This window comes from Oxyura jamaicensis (assembly GCF_011077185.1).
Source record: "Oxyura jamaicensis isolate SHBP4307 breed ruddy duck chromosome 9 unlocalized genomic scaffold, BPBGC_Ojam_1.0 oxy9_random_OJ106493, whole genome shotgun sequence".
NCBI lineage: Eukaryota > Metazoa > Chordata > Aves > Anseriformes > Anatidae > Oxyura > Oxyura jamaicensis.
Genome location: NW_023304194.1, coordinates 1 through 19866, shown reverse-complemented (window position 1 = coordinate 19866; position 19866 = coordinate 1). Strand labels below are relative to the sequence as shown.

The window sequence follows — 19866 nt, the reverse complement described above, 5'->3', positions numbered from 1 at the left end:
GAGAGGTGTCTGCCTGCGGGCCGGGACACGGCGCTCCTGGAAATCCTGGGCTTCCCACACACTGCAGCCAGAGGGAAGAAAGCGAGATGTGAAGGATGTACACGCACCCAGACTTCGCATTCATCCTTACTGGGGTGTGGTGGAGTAAAAGGATACAGAGTGCCTCTACTTAAACCCGAGTGAAGGGCACTTTGAGGCCATCACTTGGATCTTACAACCCTGAGCAGGTTCTCAGACTTTTCCTGCTGTTTCCAAGGGTTTCCAAAGAGCCATATGGTCCCGAGTACTTGCTGCATTCTCAGGCCATGTGGAATGGAGGGGCTCTGATTCTGTGTCGCTGGCAGTATGGAAAGCAGCCTGTGTTACCAGCAGTGACCAGAAGCCTGGGAAATGGTCCATGGGGAGGTTTCTAGAGGGCTTTGGCTGTTCTTGCTCTGCAAATGCTTGCTGAAGCTGATGGTAATTGCAGACAGGTTTCCCAAAGTGATATGGATGTTTCTGGGCACTGATCACTCTGAGACTGGGTAGTACTCAGCCTTGTAAAGCCCACAGGTTGTCAAACCTGACTGAAGGCTAAGGACCTCTGTCCTTTCAAGCAAACTGGTATTTTGCAGCACTGCTATACATGGGTGGGCAGGATGACTACACCATGTAAGACCCAGCAGTCTAGCTTTCCCTAAAATGCTCCTTGCAGACATGACTTGCTTGTCTTGATTGTTGGGAACACGTAGTCTATTCATTATGGTCAGTTTTCCAGCACTGGCCACCACTGGATCTCACCTCCCTTGCATTTTCCGTGCACTATGCTCCAGCTTCTCTCTTGGCCATGGAAAGAGTTTGTGTGAAGCAGAGCTGGACTGTGTGGAGCTGAGGGCATGGCTGATAAGGTCTGACATGGACAGAGAGCAGATGTCATGGAGAAGGAGCAGGGGTGCATGGCACAGATTTGTGACCTGCCTTTGCCCTCAGTCCTTGACCTTGATCTGCCTGGAATAAAAGCCTCAGGGCACAAACTCAGTAAATATTAAAGTTTTATTTTGTTCGCAAGAGGAAGATTACACAGAACCATCCTTACATGACATTGGATATTTTACAGAATGTAGTATCAAAAAAAGAAATATATATATATATATAAAAATACCTTGCAGTTACATGACATAGCCAAGAATACAGTTCTTAGCGTGTCTGCAAATCAGACTTTCCTTAGGCCTTCTGCTCCTCTACATGCTCTACAGGTGGCTTTTTGGATGATAGCAAAATGGAGAGTGGCTCATTTACTGTTGACTCATTTCTTGCATGGCAAAACCAAGGGAGGAGGAGGAGGACAGGCCCAGAGGAGGTTAGAGGCATGCAGAGAGAACAGCAGGCATTTGTTGCATGTTGCTTACAGCTATAGGAGGGCTTTGCTGGCAAGTGAAGGAGTTGATGTCCCTGCTGAAGGAAACTAAGCTTACCTGGCCACCCCATATGCCGGGTCGGTGCCATCTCAGCAGCCATTACTTTTCCAGCCATGGCTGAAGTTTAGGGCTAATGTGGACACATCCTCACATCCCTGGGGCCAGGTGGACATACCTGAAGATGCCATTGGGAAGGGATGTTTGTCTTCAAATGCAAATACCAGCAAACCCACATGGCTCTCTCACTGCTCCTTGCTCAGAAAAGCTGTTATGCAGTGAGAGGGTCATTTGATGTCCAGGCCTGCCCATCCAGGTTTCCCATGCTGTCCACAGCCCCTGTTGCTCCTCCAGTTACATCGTCCGATGGGAAGAGCTGGCCTGAGAGTCCTGAGGGTGTGGGCAAGTCTCTGTGCAAGGCCCAAGGCTTTGGTGGCAGGGAAATGCTGCTTCTGTCACTGTGCCTTTGTCATAGCTCAGAGGGAGCCTCCCTGGGAGGGTGGGCAAGGTTTGGAGCCTGGCAGCATGAGCTAAAGATGCCAGATGAGATCTCACCGTTTGCTCCCTTCCCCCAGCTCCCTAGCAAGCATTTCCTAAGAGCGCAAGCAAAGGGATGTGGGACCAAGCGAAACGGATGACGTGGAGGGCTGGCAAAGGCCCGAAGTACGGCTGAGCATCGTGGCTACTGCTTGCGAAAGACCAGAGTCTGGAGCATATTAAAAAACAACAAGAAGAAAGGAAGCTGCGGCAGCAGGCAGTGCTTAGTCACTCATCTCTCCAGCTCAGGGTCCAGAAATGTCCACCTCTCTGAGGAGCCTGTTTTCTTCTCCACCCAGTCCACGTAGTTGGAGACTTTGGTGTACACCCCATATACTTGCTTGCTGCCACACTCCTCTGGGCCACCCCATGAGACCAGCCCTTGGGCCACCCACCTCCGGGTTCCCGGGTCCTGAATGACGAAGGCTCCCCCGCTGTCTCCCAAGCAAGTGTCCTTCCCACCTTCGTAGTAGCCGGCACAGAACATGTTCTCGGTCACGCTGTAGTTCCCCGACCGGGACTCATAGCTGGTCTTGCACTCTGCATGCAGCACCACTGGGAGCTTGACATACTGCAGGATGTCAGACAGCGTCCTCATGCCGGAGCTGATGATCTCGTCCACGGTGATGTTGGGGTTGGAGATCCCCCAGCCAGCCACCAGCCCCAGTGTGTTGGGGTGAGGTCCCTCCAGTTCGTGCTCGAACTGGGGCAAGCAGACGGGCATGACATAGTTCCCCATGGTCACCTTCTCCTTCAGCTTGACCAGAGCGATGTCGTGGTTGTAGTTCTGGATGTCAAACTCCTCATGAAGTATGATCTTCTCCACCGTCCGGTTGACGGCCTCCATCTTGTTCCTCACATCATGCAGGGCCAGGTAGACAGTGACGTGCTCCTTCGAAACAGGGATGACCGTCTTGTCTCGCCTCTGGGAGCGGAGCACGTGGGCGGCTGTCAGCACCCAGGAGTCTGAGAGGAGGGCCCCGCTGCCGAACCACTTGTCGTTGGGCACCCGGGACATGTCCTCCACCACAATGAGGGCCTGCCAGGGGAAGAAGCCGGGCTCCGCGTTGCGCCCACCGATGATGCGCTTGATGATCCCGGGCAGAGCACGAGCTGGCCGGCCGCACACTGGGGACAAAACGGACAGCACTGTTACTCCCAGCACTTATCTGGGGAACTAATGAAAAGGGACTTCCCTGTAGATTATGCCACATGGCTGGCTATCTTCATAATCATGAGGATGGTGGGGTGACCCCTGCAGACCCTGTTCGGCCCTTATAAAGCTAGTTCTCTCTTGGCCTGAGCTATTTCAGCAACACTTTTGGAGCACAGAGCATCTTCCTTTGCTCATGGGCCCAGGACAATAGGGATCTGCTCTCCTGGGGCTAAAAGTAACTATACCAAGCCCTCTGTCTATGCTTTTTGTGGCTGTGGTCAATGAGGAATAGTGTCTTGTCTTGGGACAGTAGAATCTGTTGCTTTCCAGGATTTGGGCCCCTTTCCCCAGGTGAGGGGGGGACCCAGTCCTGTCATCTGCTCGCACATGGCACCCTGGGAGACCCACGGGAGGGTCCCAGGCAGCTCTCCCAGGAGGTACCGCTAAGCCTGTGGCATAATCTACCTGCAATGATGAATGCACCTTGCTCAGTGCCATCCATCATTGCACCTTTGGGACCTGCAATACCTTCACGGGGGAGTAAGGGGGTCTGATCTCCCTCTGCATCTCCCCATGCACCCTGAAGCATGGCTGCGTGGCTCCCATGGCTATGCCAGCCTGCCCAGAACAGGCCATCCTTCAGCTGGCAACGAGGTGGGACTGAGACCAAGCTGGGATGCTAGGCCTTGTGCTGGGGCAGGGAAGGAGGCGTCTTCAGAGCCAGGAGCTCCCTCTGGCTGCTGTCCCAGCTCTGCAGGGCTCCAACATGGGTTCAGCCACAGGCCATCAAGGCCCAGGTTGTCCCAGCAAGTTTGCTCCAAAAAGCAGCCTCCTGGCTGCCTTCTCCTTTCCCACTCACGCTGTAGGCTGTGAAAACAGAAGTTGAAGGCTCTTGGCCATGAAGCCATTGCCGTTCTAGGCACAATTCTGGCTACCAGCTAGGGTGGGTCCCTGTCCCAAAAAGTATCCTCTAAGTTTGGGAAGGGTCAAGCTCTTGGTGCCTGTCAGGGCAGGGCTGTCATGAAAGGAGGCAGAGAGCCTTTGATGAAAAAAGTGGGCTTGTGCCAAGGGCTGGTATGTGCCAGACCTCCACTCCAGATGGGCTGGAGGACTTGCCCTGCAAATAGTGGGTGGAAAGAGTGGTCTCAGCTGGTGGGAAGAATGGTCTGTTGTCTGCTGAGAGTATGTACCATGAGAACAGCTCATAGCACACCATGGGGATGTGGAGGAGGCTTTTACCCAGTGATAACTACCACAAAGCTGTACCAGATCTCTTGCCACTGAAGCCAGGCACAGACCTAGCAAAGGGGAAGCCCAGGTGGGACTTCAAGGTCTCTGAGTAGGATCAGATCTTAGTATTGGTTTACACCTGTGTGATTTGTGCTCCAGATGTGCACCATGGTGTTACCAGACTCTTTACGGAAGGGGAGGTAGAGAGAGAATTCTCCACACCACTTCAGAAGATGAATGGCCAAGTGAGTAATCCTGCAGCCTCACACTGCCCCGCGAGCTCACTCAGCCCTTCCCCAGCCGTCCAGCCACTTGGGCTCCTGCTCAGCGTGTGCCAGGGGAACACCACCAGGAGGACTGGAGCCTTACATCAGCCCAGCCTCACCCCTCGCCCTGAGACCCATCATGAAGCCTGTGGTGTCATGGCCATGGCATTCACCCTCCCGGAGGAGCTGTGGCCGGAGGAGGCTTGGCTGCGGGATGTTGCCTAGCACTGTGGGCTTTACTCCTGCATCCCAAGTCTTCGCCACAGTTCTGGCAGCCAAACCAGCTTCCTTCTGCTCAGCTCCAGCAGACCCAGAATTATGTCTGAGGGGCCCTGATGTGCTGCCTGGTATGCCTCCAGGTGTTTTATCCATGTGCTGTGACCCTCCATGAGGAATTCAGCAGCTAAAGGTGGCTCTGAGAACCCAAGGCGCCCTTGGGGAACATATTCCTTGGGACAAAGGTGGTGGTGCTGGAGCTGTCTCATGCCTTTGGCAGCACCAGGGAGAGGAGTCCCAGGCTGGTTAGTGCTCAGGGGTGCTGATGATACCGGGAGGCTGTGGAAGCTGATTTGGGCTTGCCATGACTCTTCCCCATGCCCCCATGTTGGGAGGGGAGGATGCTGAGCCTCCCAGAAAGAGGGTCCTAAGGTGATGGAATCAGAGCTGAGAGCTGGGGCAGGAGCACCAGGAGCTGCTAACGTGCATTTGCTGTGGCTGCTGCTAGAAAACTGCGACTTCAGAGTGTGTGGGGAGCATCTGCCTGTGCTTCACTCCCCTGCCTTTCCCAGTGCTGCAGGGAACAGAAAACGTGTTCGGGCTAAGAGCTCCTGCCTCCCAGCCCAGCCCAGCTGTTCTGCTGCACCGAAGCTGACAGCCATCCCAGGAAGATGATTTTAGAGGAAGCGCATCCAGCCAAATATTTATTCTATTAAATTACATATCAAAAACGCTGACCAGGCTGCAAATGCTCCCGCTAATGGCAGAGGCAGGCGCGGCGTGGCCTGGAAGAGGAGTTTCTATTGATGAGGAGGTAGCGTGAGACATGAGGGAAGATCTGAAGAGCAGCTGGCCAGCTGCTGCCTGCAGATCCCAATCTCAGGAGAGCGTCACCCTCTCCCTGGGATTTTCCATTTTCCTGAAGCCTCCCTGACTTCTGTCACTAATCAGGAGGTCTGGAAATGGCCCATGAAGGCAGCTAAGGCCCTGAAAAATGTCCCCGTATGCTCCCGGCACAAATTATTTCAGGCTGAAACATCAAGGAGGGATGCAGGGAGAAGCCACTGAAACAAGAGCAGCCGCAGCCCCAGTCCCTGGAGAGCAGACACCCAGCGAGACCTGCCGTGGGGCTGAGCCCTGCCGCCGTGTCCCTGCACTGCTCCGGAGAGCTGTCCCCGTACATCCGACCGCAGCCTGCACCCAGGGCTGCCGCCAGCCCCGTCTGCAGCCGGCTGTGGCCAGCCCACGTCCCAGGGACTTTTGTTTAATCCCGAGCGGGCGCCTGGCCTGGAAACTAGCTGGCTGCAAATGTTTCTGCCACTGCTCAAAGGCTTGGGACTTCTGGCCCTGCGAAGGGGCTGTTTTTTTCTGCAAGGCTCGGAGACGTGCTAATTGCTCCTGCATGGGGACACGCTGCTAATGGGAGCTGGGAGCCAGCACCACCGGGCAGGTCGTGCTCTGCCCTTGGCTGGAGCCAGCTCCAGTGATGCTGGGGGCTGAACGTGCCCATATCGCTGGGGCAGCTGCCTTCCTGACCCCCATCCCCACTGCCCTCTCTGCCATACGTTGCAGCAGTGGACACGTACAGCACATAGCTGTGTCACCAAGGAGGGGGTCCCTGCCCGGGAGCAGCAGGTGAGATTGGGAAGGCAGCCCCCTCCCCGAACATCCCCGCACCCCTCACCATGGTCCCCATCCCCACCGGTACCTGGTCGGCAGGATGGCAGCGCTGTGCCCAGCTCCTCGCTCCTCCACACCCCTGATGCATCACACATGTAGGTGGCTGGAAGAGAGCAGAGCATTAGCAGGGCTGTGGCCCCATCGTGGGGACACGGAGATGCTGCCCTGCCATCGGGACCCTCTGAACCCTTTTCCAGGATGTGACCTCCTTTTTAAGCCCTCTGAGCTGCCACCCCATTAGTGCTGCTGCTGCCCATTATACTAATGAGTGCTGGATGCGGGGACCAGATGCACAGGGCTATGAGCAGGGAGGCAGGAATGTGAGGAAATTCTTTGGCTTTCCATATTGAGGGAGGAGGAGGAAAGAGGGTTGGGACATATGTGCACCCCGGCTGCCGCCCAGAGCTGTGTCCAAAGGGTGCAGAGACCTGTGGTGTTTTGTGAAACTCCTTGTGGTGTCTCTGCTGGTGGATAAGCTTGAATCTCTGTCTGCCATGATCCCACTGCTCTCTGCAGGGCTTTGGCTCTGCTGGTTTTTTGGGATGGGGAACCTTGAGGAGCCCTTCCTAGGGTTGCTGGACCTGGTGCTCTCCCCAGCACGGAGACCCCATGGACATCCCTGGCTCCCCCCGTGTACCCACCCGCACCATGGGGACCCGGTCCCCCCGCTCACCGGTGCTGTTGGGGGCCATGTGGTAGTAGGGGTGCTGGCAGTGGTACTGGATGACCGAGCGGTAGGTGGTGAGGTTGTTCCTGGAGGAGAAGGTGACAAAGCCGTGCTCCAGCTCCGGTGGCTCTTTGCAGTCAGCAACTGAAAGCCAACACAGAATCAGGGTTGAGCCCTGTGACCATTCTCGGGGTGCCCAGCCCCGTGCAGCAGTGCTGGGTTTCAGCATAGGTGGTGGTCCTACAGGGCAGAGCGAGGGTTCCCATAGCCCCACACCTCACTTCTTTAGGGCAATGCAAGGAGCACAGCCTGGTACATCTCAGGCAGCTCCTTGGCTCAGCTCCCATCCCTCCTAGGATATCCTGAGCTGTGTGTTTAGGATGAGATCTGCTGTACCTCTGAGAGGGGAAGGAATCTGCACAGGTGGGCAGGAGCTGTCAGGACATGCTCCCGCAGTTTGTCTTTGCACCCCTTATGAATGGGCAGGAAAAAACAGCCAGCAGTTCACCAAACACCTCCTGCACACACCAGGCTCTGTCGGAAGCACAGCCCCATCCCTCCTGCTCTGGACATGCTCAGCAAGCTTTGCTGATATGCATTTACAGCTCAGGCTGAGCACCCCTAGGTCCTGGCTGTCCTGTGACAATCAGGGTGAAGGACACGGAGAGAATGGCTTGGCTGCTCTGCAGGCAGGGGAAGACCAGCAGCTGTATGGAAAACCCTACCTGCTCCAACCTCCAGGGTACCACTGCCCTTTCCCATGGTCTGTCTGTGGCCCCCCTTTCTCCTGCACACCATGCTCTGCCCAGCCACTTCTCCCATGGACCAGGCTTGTGCCACCCACCCAGGGTCTCATCCTGCCTGGGAAATGCACCTCTGGGAGCTGGGCTCTGCCACTTTGAAGCTGAGGGACTGAGCAGGGGATGGGTGACTTTGTAGAAGGCAGGTCCAGTGGGTCAGGGGCATGTGAGCTGCATGGGTCTGGGTGCTTGAGGATGGGGCTATCAGGGCAGGCAGCGAGGTCAGGAGCCTTACCATGGTGATCCAGGCTAATGAAGAAAAAAAATCACTAGAAGCAATGCTGGCACCAGGGACACGTACTGATGCTCGGTGTTAGCCACCCACTTGGGTGACAAAAGCCTGGTTTATGGCAAAATGCTGTGGCTCACTGTCCACCAGGGGCCCCTCTGCCCTGCTGCGGTTTGGCAGGGACAGCAGGCGATGGGATGGGTGCAGCCAGGCTGGAGGGAGGTGGCTCGAGGTGCCTGTGCTTCTCAGAGGGGCAGAGCAGGGGACACAGACTCAGTCACCAGCCCTGGGGTCCCCGAGCTTTCCTGCTCTCTTTCCACCATGCTCAGGAGCACAGTGTTTTTGTGCCATGGTACCAGCACCTGTAGGACTTGTATAAGGTGCTGGGGGATGCTGGGGCTTGCAGGAAGAGGGGAATGGGTGTTGGGGGATCAGTGTGGCTGGCACGTCTGCACTGGGGCTATTTATGGCTGCAGGGCTGTGCCCCCAGCCTGCACAACCTGTTCCCTCCCAATGTGTCCCACGTGTTGAGGGCAGCCCTGATGCCTGGAGAATGGGCTCCTGCATGGAGGTGCTGCCCCACTGGTGTCCTGGGTCCTGCCCAAAGGAGTGGGGAGGGAGTTTGTGCCTTGAGCTCTTCCAGACTTTTGCCTTGGGAGAGGGGCTGTTCAGCATCTCCATCTTCCTATAAACAGAGCCTTGCTGAGCTCCCCAGCACTCTCCTCCTCCTCCTCCTCTCCCAGCCTCTGGTACCCCTCTCAGCACCCTCCCAGTGTGGCCCCTGACACCTGAAGGAGCCTTGGGTGCATGTCCTGGGCTCTTGGGGACACGGATGGGGCCAGACACCGGGCTCTGCCCTCTTTTGGCTGTGACCATCCCGATGCCAGCCCATCCTCACCTCCGCAGGGCCAGCAGCAGGGACCGAGGGGAGGCAGAGCAGCATCCCCTGTACCGGTGCCAGGGCTTGGTCCCACATGCATCCTCCCAAGGGCTGGCAGGAGAAGACTGCTGATGCCACCCCAACCTCCCTCACCCGTGGTGGGGGAGCTGAAAAGATGCTCGGAGAGAGGAGAGGAAGGAGTGTTTCTTATTTGCGACGCTGGGCCAGGGAGGAAGGGCAGCGGGAGGTTAAATCCAAACAAACAAACCATGTGCGGGGCCGACGCTCCTTGCGCAACCGCCGGCTCGGAGGGGAGCAGAGCACGGCCAGGGCATCCAGAGGGGTGCGGAGGATGCGCCGGGAGCTGGCGGCAGCCCGGGAACAGGCAGGGACCTTCCCAGGGGGGCGACGGACGGACAGGGGGCTCGGCTCCGAATTTCCCTTCTGGAGATGGAGTTAAGAAAGCACCGTGCGCAGGGGGTTAGGAGCGCCATGCCAGTTAGACAAGCCGCGGAGATGGAGTTGGCAGCCGGAGGCAAAGGGGAGCTGCCCTGTGTGCGGGACAGAGCAGAGAGGGGCACGGAGGCAGGCTGCCCGTCTCGGCGGCGCGGCCGGCGCCAGCCTCACGCAGCCACTTGCTCCGAGCCGGCTCTTCTGTCTGTCTGGTTGTCGGCTCTGTCTGCAGCTGCACCGAAGGCAGAGGGGAAGGAGGAGAGCAGAGAGAGAAAGCTCAATTAGTAGCCGAGCAGAGAGAGGCATGCAGGAAACCCAGCCCCCAAAACACCAGAAATCTGTAACGAGCACTGGGAGCCATGGGGACCCTGATGGGGACCCTGATGGGGACCCTGATGGGGACCCATTCGGCTCATCTGGGGTGATCTGGGGACAGTGGTTGGGAGAAGCTGGCCAGGCTGCAGAGCTGGATGTTATCCACCGTGGCTGGGGAGGTTTCAATTTTTTTGCTTTTCTTTTTCAAACCATTTTTGCCTCTCCCAGACATACAAGGGAGGTGGGAGGCACAGCAGTCTGAAGGTCTGGACTGCCCATTTAGGGGCTTCTTGGCTTTCCAGAAAAGCCACAGAATTTTAGCATAGTGATTTACCTCACACAAGAAGGGACCAGTTCCAGCCCAAATGGAATAGTGCAGGTAATCATTTCAATGTTCTCCAAAAATTAATGCTTTGGGGGTTAAAAATATCTACTTTTTTTTTTTTTTTTTTTTTTTTTTTTTTTTTTTTTTAGGCAATGCCAGTGTTTAATCTCTCTCCAAGCTGGATAAAATCAATGGGAAGCTGGTGGTGAGAGGGGTAGTTCTTTGGTGGGGCAGAGACGTCACTGATCCCATACTTTGTAAGAAGCCCTTTCAGATATGAATCTATTTAGCATGTCTGACAACCTCCCATTTTTCATTTTGAATGAGCAAATGTGATTTAAAGCTCAAAAAATACACTCCCAGGGTAAGATCCATGACATCATTAAAATGAAAAGGATATGCCCAGAAGGGAAGCACCTGGATGCCACATCCCCTGAGAGCATCTTGTCTTGCCTGTCCTGGAAGGTCTTGGGACCTTCCCTGACAGTGTTTGTTGCTTTTCTCCTCTCTGGGCCAGCTTTACAGCAGGCTGAGTAGCAGTGAGTACCTTCTGGGGGCTGAAGGGCACTGGTGAGTGTTTGGGGGAAGGAAAGAGGTGTTATCAGGTACATGAGAAGGACAGCTCCGGGCCTGAGCTGAGAGAGGAGCTGGGTTAGACAAAAGAAGAGCTGTTGCAAATTGTCACCCGTCCTTTCAAATGGAATCTCCTTTCTCTTCCCTCTTTTCTCTGTTTTTGAGGTAAGTATCCGGGCAACTTTTCTGTCCCCTTTTGCTTAGCTGTGCACTGCCCAGCTTGAGCTAGAACCTGGCACCTCTTTAAAGCCTGTGATCTTAGAAGCCCCTATTTGGAAGGAAATTTGGACCAGGAACCAGATTATCCCAAATAGTGACAAATTTATCTAACAGCTCGAACAATCCCACCTCACTCACCCAGGACCAGCCACCTCCCTCCCTCCCTCCAGCAGCAGCCATTTATGAAGGTACATCACCACAGAGGTAAGTCTGATGTGATCCATGCCCAGGTTTTGCAGTTAAACAAGCTTTGTGGAAGCCCATAGGTGTTTTCTAGACAGCAGGGAGTCATCCCATCTCATGAAGCCCTTGCACTCACTTCGAGAGCAGGATTCAGCCCTGAATTTACCATCCTTCGCATGGCAACAGAGCTGTCTGTGCTACTGCTCACCCAGCTCCCAGGAGCCTGGGTTGCTCTTTCTTTGACAGGGAGACAGCAAAACTGGTCACAAATCAACTTATGAGTAATCTAAGGAAAAGTACAAACCTCCTGCTTGTGGCATTTGGACCAAGCCCCATTATGCTACCCAAGAAAGAGCCAAGAGAGTGTTGCAGAATTACGTAGTCTCTCTGGCTGGGTGTAAGGAGCTCCGCTCTGGCAGGGCAGCTCCATCCAGTGTGAAATTTCAGCAGGAAAAGGACATTGACAGGGCGTGTGTGGGGTTTCCTTACTTTTGCAAACGGGGATCTTGTTACTCCACGTCCCGTCCTTCAGGCACTCGATCTGGAAGGATTCGCTCTCTAGGTTATCCTGTGCAGAAAAACAGAACAAAACAAAACAGAAACCACAACACCATCAATGTATGAGCCTATAAAAAGCCAAATTCTTGGCAGTTTAATAAAGATATAACCAGACCTCCCTGGAAGAGGACTTTTCTAGCTAAAAATTGCGAGAGGGGGCTGTGCCCTAGGCCCTGGGGAGGAGGCCCAGGAGGTGTGGGTCATGTTCACTCTCCCAAGCAGAGATGTGATGGCTCTGGGAGGAAGGGTTCCTCCTAGGTCCATACCGTCACCCCATACCTTCAGTACTTTGTAGCCGGTGTTGCAGCTGATGACAACCTGGTCTTTGAAAGTGTACTTGGCTTGGGAAGGCTCAATTTTCCCATTGATGGGTGGCTGCACCAGTGGGCACGGGTTTCCTTTGAATAAAGAGCAAGCAGAGCAAAACAACATTTAGCTGAGTAAGTGGAGCAAGTGGAGAGTCTCAGCTCTACCATCCAGCCCCCTTGGCCAGGTCTGAGCATCTTGCTCTGTCTTTGCCATCAACCTACACCAGCACGGCTCAGGAACAGGCTCATGGGCCACCAAACTCATGGTCTCCACCTGCAGAGTGTATAAAGCCCTTTCTTCCCATTTCCCAAGCCCAGCCAACAGAGGAAATCAACAGGAGTTACCAATTGCTGTGTATGACAGCTTCCAGCCCCTGTTCTCCCCTGAGTTATCGCTGTGGAAGAGGATCTGCACGCTGTTGGTTTGGGTTTCGATGCGTCCTGGGGACTTCTCTCCACAGAAAGGGCCAAACTCCCTGGGGCCAGCTTTGATCTGCCAAGGGAAAGACGTGGCTTGAGGAGGTGTGGATCCCTGGGGATCTCCTCACCCTGAGGATGATGGATGGGGATGCTTCACTACCATGGAATGGGGCGATATGAACTAGTTCTGGGCCCAGGCCCAGAAAGAGGGTCACCATCAGGTGTGGTAAGAGGTTCAACTATCATGGGGCTCCAGGTGGCTTCATCATCCCCATTTAGACTGGGGAAATTTTGGCCCCATCATTGGGATGCCAGGGGGATGGCAGGACAGCAGGGCAGGGGGAGCGTGCAGAGCCCGGCTCACCTTGATGTAGTCATAGGGACAGGTCACCTCGGGGTGGTCCTCCACGTCAAAGCTGTCCTCGAAGCTCAGGGTGATGAAGAAGCCCTCCTCCAGCTCGATGCGGTACAGGCAGTCCGAGCTCTTGGGGTAGGGGCTGGGGAAGTCGGCGCTGGTGACCACCCCGCTCCTCTGGGTGTAGAGGTTGTCACTGCACTCCACTGAAACACAGCCGGGCTGGATCAGCACCCTGTCAGCTGCCCCCAGCCCCGGCCATGCTCAAGATAAGGGGTGCTGATGGGCATCCAGCTCTCAGCTCCCCTTCGTCCCAGCCCCTGATCTTGCTTGCACCTGGCTCCCTGCCTGCTCAGCCCCTTTGCAGGATGGGGTCTGTGGCCTTGAATGTGGGTCCATGCAAGGAGAACCTCACAAGCCAACTTCCAAATATACCTGTGATATGGAGGGTCCTGAGCTGAGAGCCAAACCCATCTCACCTTCATCAGGCATACTCAGAGCAGAGACTAAAACCTCTCATTTCTCCTACTTGAGGAGGTCTCCGGGGCTTAGCTGAGGGAGAAACCACATCTCATCCCACATGAGATGACTGCAGGCCTTGGGCCCTCTCTTGTCCCTGGCTAGTGGCTTGCAGGGGGGGAAGGAACCTCATCCCTCTGGCAGCAGGAGAGGGCAGTTTTGCCTGTGTTCAGTATGTCTGTAGCCTGCTCAGGGCCTCCTCTGCATGACCATCCCCACAGCCATGCTGTGCCTGGCCAGTACCTTTGCAGGTCCTGTTGTCGGAGTGCAGGATGTAGCCAAACCTGCAGGAGCAGTAGTACCCGCCGATGTAGTTGTGGCAGTAGTGGTCGCACGCCAGCTCCTCGTCGCTTTTCTCCAGGCACTCGTCCACATCTAGGTGGGATGGTGGGGACACAGCAAGGAGAGGGGGGTCACACGCTGCAGCCCCCCGCGTCCAGCAGGTCCCGAGGCTGCGTGCTGCTTACCCACGGCCGTGTAATGGGCGTCGAAGCCAGTGAAGCGCTCTTCGTTGGAGAAGTCGGACCTGAAAGTCAGCCCCATGTAGGGGCCAGGGGACAGGATGACTTGCTGGCCAGGCGCCTGCTCGGTGTCCGTCGTCTCCCTGCCACAGAAGGTTGCCAGCTCCTGGTCTTCTGCTTCAATCTGTAGCAGAAAGGCTGGGTGAGCGCTTGGGTCACACGAATCACACAGGGCTGATGTTTCCCTGGGGTGCTCCCTGGTGCTTGGCCCTCCCTCAATGTACTCTGCATGGCGCTGTGGGTGTCTGCAAGCCGTGGTGCCTCCCTGCAGGAGGTCAGGCTGGGCTCTCTGGGATGCTGTCATTGCAGTAAAGCTGTTAAAGGGTTTCTGTGAGGGGAGACGACGTGTCCCACCTGCTCTGCCTGTGGCAGCCCTCTGAAGTGCCTTCTGAAGGCAGGTAGCATCCCAGACTGGGAGGAGAGGCTAGCACCCAGAGGGCTGCAGGAGGGGACGGAGGGGCCACCATGCCCTGCTGTCATTGCAGCATGCTCACTAGCCCCTCTGTGCAGCCTTTACAGCACAGCCTTGCCCATGCCTGGAAGCACTGCAATCCCTGTGAAAAACCTTAATGTTTTCCCTGGAAGCCCCATCCCTTCACTTTCCCTCGCTATTTCCCCAGGACCATTTCAGTACCAGCCCCATCTCCTTCCCCTGCAGTCCCACCTCTGGTCCCTGTCCTCATTCCCAGCACCCTGTCATATTCTGAATATGAATAACCCCCCAGGGGAGGAACATGAGCCCCTCTGCACCACACCAGCCCTCTGTGCTCACACCAAGAACATGATATTAGGGCCATAACAAAGGGCACAGCTTGGGGATCCATGGGTGCTGTGATGCCACCCCCAGCTTGCACGGCCTCAGCAAGGTGGGACCCTCCTGTGGCTGCCACCACAGCTCCCCAAGACCCTCAGGATGCACTGGCTGGGGAGGGAGTGGGGAGAAGAGGAAATTTCCCAGGGCTGAGCATGCAGGAGGAAACTCACTCACACCAGGGAAAGACAACATGGAAATGGCAGCTCAGCATGCCTTGACATTGCCTCCAGATATTTTCCATCCTCTCATATGAGCAAGAGCTGGCCAGAAAAGAGAGAGACTTTCCGACGATAGATTTTGAGAATTTGGAGAAAAAGCATGCGTCCCACACTGGGACAAAAAACCAATTGAATTTTATTCTTTTTTTTTTTTTTGTGAAACAGAGTTCTGAAAAAAAAAAAAAGGAAAACAAGTAATTTGGGGTCCATCTGGTTTCAATCGCTTTGAAATATACTGTGGTGCTTTAGAATCATTTAAAAATCCAAAATAAAGGGTGTTTTGAAACAAAACATCATTTCAGGCTGGAAAACGGGAGCACCATCTCCAAAAAGCGAGCGAGCCCGGCCCTTTGGCGGCTGCGAAAAGCGGGCATGCTGCTTTTTCTGCAAAGCCGCTTTTTTTGGGGAGGAAAACTTTTGGAAGCAGCGTTTTCTAGCCAGCTCCTTGGTGCGGGGCCGGCGCTGCTGTCACCTCCGCGGGGATGCACGGGGAAATGTTCCCTGTGCCCGTGTCCCTGCCTGAGGATGCTCTTGCCGTGGGGCCTCGCCGAAGGTATCAGCAGCCCCTTATCTGTGACGGGTCCCATGCCCCAGGACGCAGGGAGCAGAGACAGCCCTCCGGCTGTAAACTAAACAGAGAGGTCATCCTCCCTGGTTAATATTTGCTGCTTCTGCTGAGGACTGTATACTTTTTCGTAGATCATTTACATCCAGCGAGCAGGCTGGTAATTAAATCCTGGTTGTTTGTTTGGAGTTTCTCCCTCTCGGGTCACGATGTCGACGTTTTCACTAGAGAAGATGTGTCCCTGAGGGAAATATCAATTGCCGAGGAGAAATTCCCTATAAAAATACGCTGAAAGAAGCCTGCTTTGAAAAATAAAACATAGCGACACTCTCGTGCCTTAAATTTACCCGTGCCACTGCCTCCCGCCAGCTTTGCTGTCTCCTTTTGCCTCTGCTCTCCTTGTTACGATGCCTGCCCCTATGGATGGAGGGGGGTCCCTGCCCTGGCTGTGGCTCTGTCCCCGTGATTTTTGGCTGGGGCTGGGACTCAGAGGCTGTCACAACGCACGTGGTGATGCAGGCTGTGCCCTGGGCACCCAGAAAGGAGACAGCCACTGGAGCAGCGACGTCCCGGCGATGCCTCCTGCAGCAGCTGGGTTAACAAAGCCCCCCCAGCACCATGGGGAATTTGGCCGGGCGGCTCAGCGCCTGCCACCGGAAAGGAGCATGGAGCCGGCAATACGGAAAAGCGGCCGCCAGCCCTCCAGGAATGCACTAATTGGACTGACGAGGGCAAAGCATACCACTTGTAATATATATAAATGGCTCATTAGGCCGAGTAATCGCAGCGCCGGGCTGAAGACACTGGGAACATGACATGGGGAGGAGAGGCTCAGAGGCAGGGAAGGGCATGAAACGGCCCCTGCGGAGCCGCCTTGCAGCCGGAGCGCATGGAAGGAGGCAACACCCAGATTAGCGGGGTTTTGTGTGAAATGCCTGATGCTGTGCTGCCTGCTGTTGAAAACGAGGTGGGGATGGGACAGCCAGGAACAAGAGCCTGCAGCTGAGTCTTCCCCACGTGTGCATCCTCTCCCCAGTGGAGGTTTCCCAGACTTAGCAGACAGCTCCTTCCCAAGAAACCCTGCAAAATCGTGCTGAGGTTTTAACACACACCCTTGGAAGCTCTTCTTGGTTCCCCTGGTTCAAGAGAAGGCATCTGTCCCATTTGGGGCAAGAACCTTGCACCTCCCATCTCCCTGCTTCTGCCCTAGGGTTGCTGGAGACCTGTGTCCAGAAGCACTGGGTGCTTGCTGAGCCTGGGGAGGAGCACGCAGGCTGGTGTTTCCTACCTGCTCGGGGCTGCCTGCTCCTCCTCGCTTACCTCCTTACTGAAGTGCCACCCGTCCCATCCCCTTTTGCACAAACAATCCCGCTGGCCACATTTCCCTAGGAGCCACGTTCGTTTTATATATATACACACGCACGCGCATGCATGTGGATATATATAAATCAACAGCTATTGTTTTAATTAGCCATTGTTTCAGGGCTCTGGAAACTGTTCCCTTCCGAAGACCACCCCGAAGGCATAGACCTGTGTGTGCTTGCAGCTCGGCAGGCCCCGAGCTTGCTGCTGGGGATGACTCTCTGCACTGCTCGAGCTGGGGCACGTGGCCAGCCGAGGAGGTGAGGGAGGCAAAAACCACGGCACGGTGGCTTTCTGCCTGACACCAGCTGGGTCCCCACCTTGCACCGGGGCTGTTTAGCCCTCATATTTGACCTCTGTCTTATGGCAGTGAAGATGATGGAGAACCCTTGTTCGGAGATGGTACCAAACAGAGAGGTGGCACCTCTGGCTTTCTGAGCCACCACGAGCCTCTTTAGTGGGGCTGCCAGAGTATTACAGACACATCCATATGTGTTGGGTTTTCCCAAGGAGGAAAATGGTCTTCTGTTCGTCTGCTCCTCTCCTGACATGTTCCAAGCTGGTGCTTTAATAGCATCAAAATTGCACGTCTACCCAGCGCAGCAGCTTACGGATCACCTGTAATCCACCCAGACGGGCGTTTCTGAGCGTTTTTGGCACTTTTCAAATGCAATTCTGTGGTAGAGGCTCCGTGAGCTGAGCTACAGCCCCGAGCAAATTTATACAGCTGAGATCTAAATCCCTGTGAAAAATGCCGCCTTCTTATGGAAATCCAGCAGCAGGGAAAGCTGTGATGCCAACTTGGCACCGTGGCCAAATAACAGGGAGCCCTTATGAAAAAGGAAAAATGAGCAGGGGGTGAAGGGCAGGAGGAGGGGTAAAGCCTGGAATGGGGAAAGTTTCCAAGAAATCTGCTCCTTGAGCTTATTGGGTTCTTAGAGCAATATATCTCTATATATGTCCCTGGCCTTGTGCTTGGAGAAGATCCAGGAGAAGCAGAAAGAACTAATCAAACCTCAATGAGAGCTGTTAGTAGCAGAATGAGTGCCAGCACAAAGGGGAAATTAAAGCAGCAAACAGATCCAAGAGGAAAAAAAAATGCAAATGTTTGCTTTGTCTTCTTAGGGTGAGAATAAAACAATAATTGCAAGTAGCTGGAACCGGGGCTGAGTGCTTCCAGACCTGGGTGCAACCTCCACCTGCCTCCGTGCAGAGGGGCAGGGTGAGGCTTGTGATGGGTGATGGGTGATGAATGTTCAGCCCTGAAATGTAGGAAGCACCTGCTTGCTACACCTGGCCGGCCAGGAAGCACCAAAAATGATCAAATTCAAAGAGATGGAGAGCCGAGTTGTCCTGGAGGTGGGGAACCCTGTCTGGAGACACAGAGTTGCAAGAGGCAAGGATGCTCTGCGGCACCGCAGCGTGTGGCCCACCATCATTTCTGACGGGTTACTGCCCAGCAACGAGGCAGAATGAAATCTTTTGTGGTTTTGGTCATGACAGCTCGCTGGGAACATCCAGAGCTTGTTTGTGCTGAGGGTATTTGCCAGCAGTGGCCCCAAAAGTTGGACCAGGGCTGTGATATGGGTTCGTAGCGAACACAAAGGAGCCTGTGGGTCTGTCCCAGTTACTTGTAGGATGGATGCTCTGCATACAGACCCCAACTTGCAGCCTTAAGCTCAAGTCTAACCCTTATTTTTGGTTCTGCTGGGTGTCTCCACAGCCATGGCCTGGCCCAGAGTGCCCAGCTCAGGGGCCTACTTGCACGTGCCTGGCATCAGAGGAGCACAGCCTGGGGGTTTTGCCACAGGGATTTCATCAGCACGCAGGTGTGTGAATCCCACGGGATTCAATGAGAATTAGGTGTTGTAGTTTCAGAAATCTGGTCCTTTGTGGCTGGGCTCTGACTCGGGTGTCCCACCCACTGGTTAGCCCAATGGATGTTGTCAGCTTATCGTGCTCTCCCTGTTGTCCGCTGGACTGACAATTCCTGTGCCCAATAAATGGGGAAAAATACCTCGTTCCCAGCTTTTCCAGCACTGCCCTCTCCCCGCTGGCCAAAAGCATGTCCCACCTGCCTGTTTGTGTGTCCCCTGATACCACCGCTCACCTTCACGTAGTCGTATTCACAGAGGTAGGACGACTCCAAGTCGAAATGCATGAAGTACAGCTTGATTTTAAATCCCTCGGGCACGGAGATGTTCCACGTCACTTCCGAGTCGCTGGGATAGGAATCGGGGAAGTTTGGGGAGCGGATCTCCCCAAACATCTCCGTCAGCTCAACGGCATCCGCCACGCCGAGCAGCCAGGCGCAGAGGGACCAGGCCAGGGGGTACCTGGAAAGCACACGGGGAAACAAAATGAAACTCTGTCCATCCCAAAGCCAGTTAGAGCTCACTCTGGTTTTTCAAAAAAATGCATATTTTTTTTTTTTCCAAAAAACCCTTACAAGTTTGTGTAAGGTTGCACAGCTGAGATAGACCAGTGTGCTGGGTTGGGAGAGCTGTGGCACCACGCCACTGCCAGCAAACTCTTCGTAGGGATGTGGAGGTGAGGGTGGGAGCTGCACAGGGCTCTGAGGAGGAAGAAAGGTGGGTGATGGAGGTGTCCTGTGGGATCCAAAGGCACCTCTGCAGCGCCAGGCACCATCAGGAGCTCCGTGCTTCTCGCTCCTGGCAGCTGCAGCCACCAGCTACACGTCTTTGGACGAACAGCTGATGGGCAAATCTTCGCTTAATAAAGGAGTAAACATTAGGATGCTTAATAAAATAATGATGCTTTCTGAATCGGTTTAATGAAAGCATCATGGCAATAACTACTGTTGTTACTACCGCTTAGCTTCACCCTGCCAAACGGGGATCACCGACGCTCAGCAAACAGCATGCTGCTTTGCAGCTGGGCAAGGACGGGCCAGGGCCCCAGCAGCGGAACCTGCACATTGCTCCCCGCTAGCATGCTATTTCTTTTCTTTTCTTCTTCTTTTCTTCTTTTCTTTTTTCTTTTCTTTTCTTTTCTTTTCTTTTCTTTTCTTTTCTTTTCTTTTCTTTTCTTTTCTTTTTTCTTTTCTTTTCTTTTCTTTTCTTTTCTTTTCTTTTCTTTTCTT

The 19866-nt window shown here is 54.6% G+C and overlaps 1 protein-coding gene across 1 annotated transcript; it reads right to left on the bottom strand.

Annotated features, from left to right (window-relative positions):
* Positions 1-1014: 1014 nt before the first annotated feature.
* On the bottom strand, positions 1015-19131 carry LOC118157707 (mannan-binding lectin serine protease 1-like; the record flags this gene model as incomplete). The annotated part of the gene is made up of 10 exons (XM_035312154.1): positions 1015-3059; positions 6508-6582; positions 7153-7290; positions 11613-11691; positions 11961-12079; positions 12335-12482; positions 12774-12970; positions 13527-13658; positions 13751-13928; positions 18874-19131. Coding segments are annotated over 10 exons (2220 nt in total), but the record flags the coding sequence as incomplete, so codon positions are not given.
* Positions 19132-19866: the final 735 nt, after the last annotated feature.